Source organism: Nicotiana tomentosiformis, chromosome 4 (assembly GCF_000390325.3).
Source record: "Nicotiana tomentosiformis chromosome 4, ASM39032v3, whole genome shotgun sequence".
In the NCBI taxonomy this organism is placed as follows: Eukaryota; Viridiplantae; Streptophyta; class Magnoliopsida; order Solanales; family Solanaceae; genus Nicotiana; species Nicotiana tomentosiformis.
In genome coordinates this window covers 18,912,681-18,916,372 of record NC_090815.1, presented here as the reverse complement: position 1 = coordinate 18,916,372, position 3,692 = coordinate 18,912,681, and the positions used below count along the sequence as shown (strand labels likewise).

Here is a 3,692-nt window from a genome sequence, read left to right as displayed (position 1 = left end):
GCAGCAAAGGGTGATTTTCTGGCTTACCACGCTTGGAATGCAGAAATTCACCAGTAAAGACCCTCTAGTGCATGCCGCTGACATGCCGGACAATAAGAAGTTTATGATCGTTCAGGCGTGGAAACAGGCAGACTTTCTTTGCAAAGGCTAATCCTAAGTGCTTTGGAGGATGAATTGTACAATGTCTACAGTGCTATGAAAACTTCGAAAGAATTATGGGACGCATTTGAGAAGAAGTACAAGACTAAAGATGCATGCTTGAAAATGTTTTTGGTTGCTAAGTTTTTAGACTATAAAATGATAGACAGCAAAACTGTTGGAACCCAAGTTCAAGAGCTTCAACTTATTTTTCACGACCTTATTGCTGAAGGTATGGTAGTGAATGAAACATTTCAAGTGGCTGCAATAATTGAAAAATTGCCTCCTTCGTGGAGATATTTAAAAAACTATCTTAAGCACAAGCGCAAAGAAATGAAGTTAGAAGATCTTGTGATTTGTCTCAAGATTGAGGAAAACAATAAAACAGTCGAGAAGAAGTCTCGTGGAAATTCAACGATTATGGGAGCTAATATCATTGAAGAGACTGCTCCAAAAAGTAAGAAGAGGTAAAGGTCTTCTGGAAAGCTAAGGATCAGAACAAGAAGAAATTCAAGGGCAATTGCTACAATTGTGAAAAAGCTGGTCACAAAGCCCCTAATTGTCGTCTCCCAAAAAAGGATAAAAAAAAGGGACAGGCCAACATAGTGTAGAAGTATGATGACATTGATGATCTATGTGCAATGCTTTCGGAATACAACGTAGTTGGAAATCCGAAGGAGTGGTAGATTGACTCTGGAGCCACTTGACATGTTTGTGTTATCAAAAAAGCATTTGTGACTTACTCTACTACTGGTCCCGAAGAAGAGCTTTCCATGGGAAATACTGCAACAGCCAAGATTGAGGATTATGGGAAGATATTCCTGAAAATGACTTCCGGCAAGGTGTTAATGCTCAACAACGTTCTTCATATTCCTACTGTTAGGAAGCATTTAGTTTCAACTTCTTTACTTGTTAAGAATGGATTCAAATGTGTATTTGTATCTGACAAAGTTGTTGTAAACTAGAATGAAATGTATGTTGGAAAAGGCTATCTCACAGAGGGCCTTTTCAAACTCAATATAATGGTTGTTGACAATATTAATAAAATTTCAGCTTCTTCTTATTTATTGGAGTCGAATTGTCACGACCCAAAATTCCTACCTTCGGACCGTTATGACGCCTAATATTTCACTTGCTAGAAAAGCCAACGTTAGAATAATATTATCTATTTTTAAAACAATTTTAAATTTATTAATAACAAGGAAACAAATGCGGAAGCAAAGTTTGAAATATAGTGAAAGAATCCATAAAAATAACGGTGTCTAAATACCATCTCAGAATTGGTGTCACAAGTGCACGAGCTTCTAGAACAAATACAAATAAAGGTCTGAATAAAATAAAGTTGTCTGGAAATAAACACACAGCTAAAATAAAATAGACGGGGACTTCAGAACTGCGGACGCCATGCAGCTATACCTCAAGTCTCCTCTGATAGCTGAAATCCGAGCAAGTCTATGGTACGCCGCTGGGACCAACTCCAAAATCTGTACAAGAAGTGGAGAGTGTAGTATCAGTACAACCAACCCCATGTACTGGTAAGTGCTGAGCCTAACCTCGACGAAGTAGTGACAAGGCTAAGGCGGTTCACTTATATTAACATGTACGCAATATTAATAACAACAACAAATAATAGAAATAAATCAGGTAACTTATTTATAATACTTGAAGCCAACTCAGCAGTAATAATCCATTATTATTGTCATCAATTCTATTGTAGCATGCAACCCTCTCTCACAATATATTCATATTCAATTCTGTTGCAGCTTGCAACCCGCTCTCCCAATATATTCCTTTTTAATCAAGTCTGTTGTGGCGTGAAACCCGATCGCCCAAAATATATATATATATATATCGACTTTTTAATAAGTCTGTTACGGCGTGCAACCCGATCCTCCAATATGGACTTTTAATAAATCTGTTGCGGCGTGAAACCCGATCCTCCAATATGGACTTTTAATAAGTCTGTTGCGGCGTACAACCCGATCCTCCAATATGGACTTTTAATAAGTCTGTTGTGACGTGTAACCCGATCCTCCAGTATGGACTTTTAATAAGTCTGTTGCGGCGTGCAACCCGATCCTCCAATATATCCATTTCAATCAATTATGTTGCAGCGTGCAACCTGCTCCTCCAACATATTCATTTACCAATTCTTATAGAAGAAATTTCCCCAATAGATGCAGCAATTAATATAAAATTATAAGACAACAAGCATACAACAGTTATGAATTATTTATAAAACAAACAATGATAAATAGCAAATTATTATGGCAATTAGGGAGAAAATAGACAGTTTAATATTTAATATGATAAATGTCAAGTAGTAACTAATGCACATAAATCAAATAAACATGTAGCAATTATAGCAGGAATTCAAGATTTAATATTTGACAAAGAATAGGAGAGAAACAATTATTATAATAACTAATTCATGATTTAAAAAGATTTATGATTTTTCAAGTAATTATACAAACAATTACTTTATTGACGTATAGACACTCGTCACCTCGCCTATACGCCGTTCACATGCATTTCACATAACAAATAATTTAAGGGTTCTATTCCCTCAAGTCAAGATTAACCACGATACTTACCTCGCTTTGCAAATTCCAATCAATTATTCAACCACAACTTTTCCTTTTAAATTTGTCTTTGAAAGCTTCAAATCTATTCACAAACAATTCGATATATTCAATACTAATCATAGAAATTAATTCCATATGAATTTATAATTTTTCCGGACAAAAATCCGAAATTCATTTTTAATATTCTACAGTGGGACCCACGTCTGAAATCCCGAAACATTTTGCAAATTCCGAATACCTGTTCCGATACGAGTTCAACCATACAATGGTTGTCCAATTCCGATATCAAATGGACCTTCAAATCTAAATTTCTTATTTTAGGAAGATTTTAGAAAAATCTTATTTTTCTTCCATAAATTCACGGATTCATGATATAAATGAGTATGGAATCATGAAATATAATCAATATAGGATAAGGAACACTTACCCCAACATTTTCCGTGAAAATCACCTTAACCGAGCTCAAAATGACCAAAATGAGTAAAAATATTGGACTCTTGGATATATACACTGCCCAGGCATTTCCGCACTTGCGATGCCTGGGCTCGCACATGCGAGCTCGCATCTACGAAATGGGGCTGCCAGGCACTGCGGAGGAAAAATATGCACCTGCACTGCCTTCGCTTCTGCAATCATTTGGTCTGCTTCTACGGACGCACGGGTGCGTGCAGGTTTCCGCACCTGCAGACTTTTTCCCATCCCCACCCAGGCGAATCTGCGATCAAAGGCTCACTTCTGCGAGCTCGCACCTACGAGAGAAATCCGCAGGTGCGATTACAGCAGAAGGAAAAATAAAGATTTTGCTTAAGTCCAATTCTTGATCAGATTTCAATCCGTATCGCTCTCGGGGTACTCGGGACCCCGTACGAATATACCAACAAGTCCAATAACATAATACGGACTTAGCGAAGTCTCGTATCATGTCAAACAATGTTGGAATTGCAATTCACACCCCGATTCGAACTTTGA

At 37.2% G+C, this 3,692-nt stretch overlaps 1 protein-coding gene across 1 annotated transcript; it reads left to right on the top strand.

Annotated features, from left to right (window-relative positions):
- The first annotated feature begins 372 nt into the window (after nt 1-372).
- Nucleotides 373-1,103, top strand: LOC108945570 (uncharacterized). The gene is made up of 2 exons (XM_070200516.1): nt 373-595; nt 868-1,103. The coding sequence occupies exons 1-2, from the start codon at nt 373-375 to the stop codon at nt 1,101-1,103; spliced, it is 459 nt and encodes a 152-aa protein (XP_070056617.1).
- Nucleotides 1,104-3,692: the final 2,589 nt, after the last annotated feature.

What these genes read in the sequence shown, in the direction of transcription:
- LOC108945570 (XM_070200516.1), top strand. Translation starts at nt 373, where the DNA reads ATGGTAGTGAATGAAACATTTCAAGTGGCTGCAATAATTGAAAAATTG. An exon ending in TGAAGAGACTGCTCCAAAAA is followed by an intron (nt 596 to 867) that starts GTAAGAAGAGGT and finishes TTATCAAAAAAG; the next exon opens with CATTTGTGACTTACTCTACT.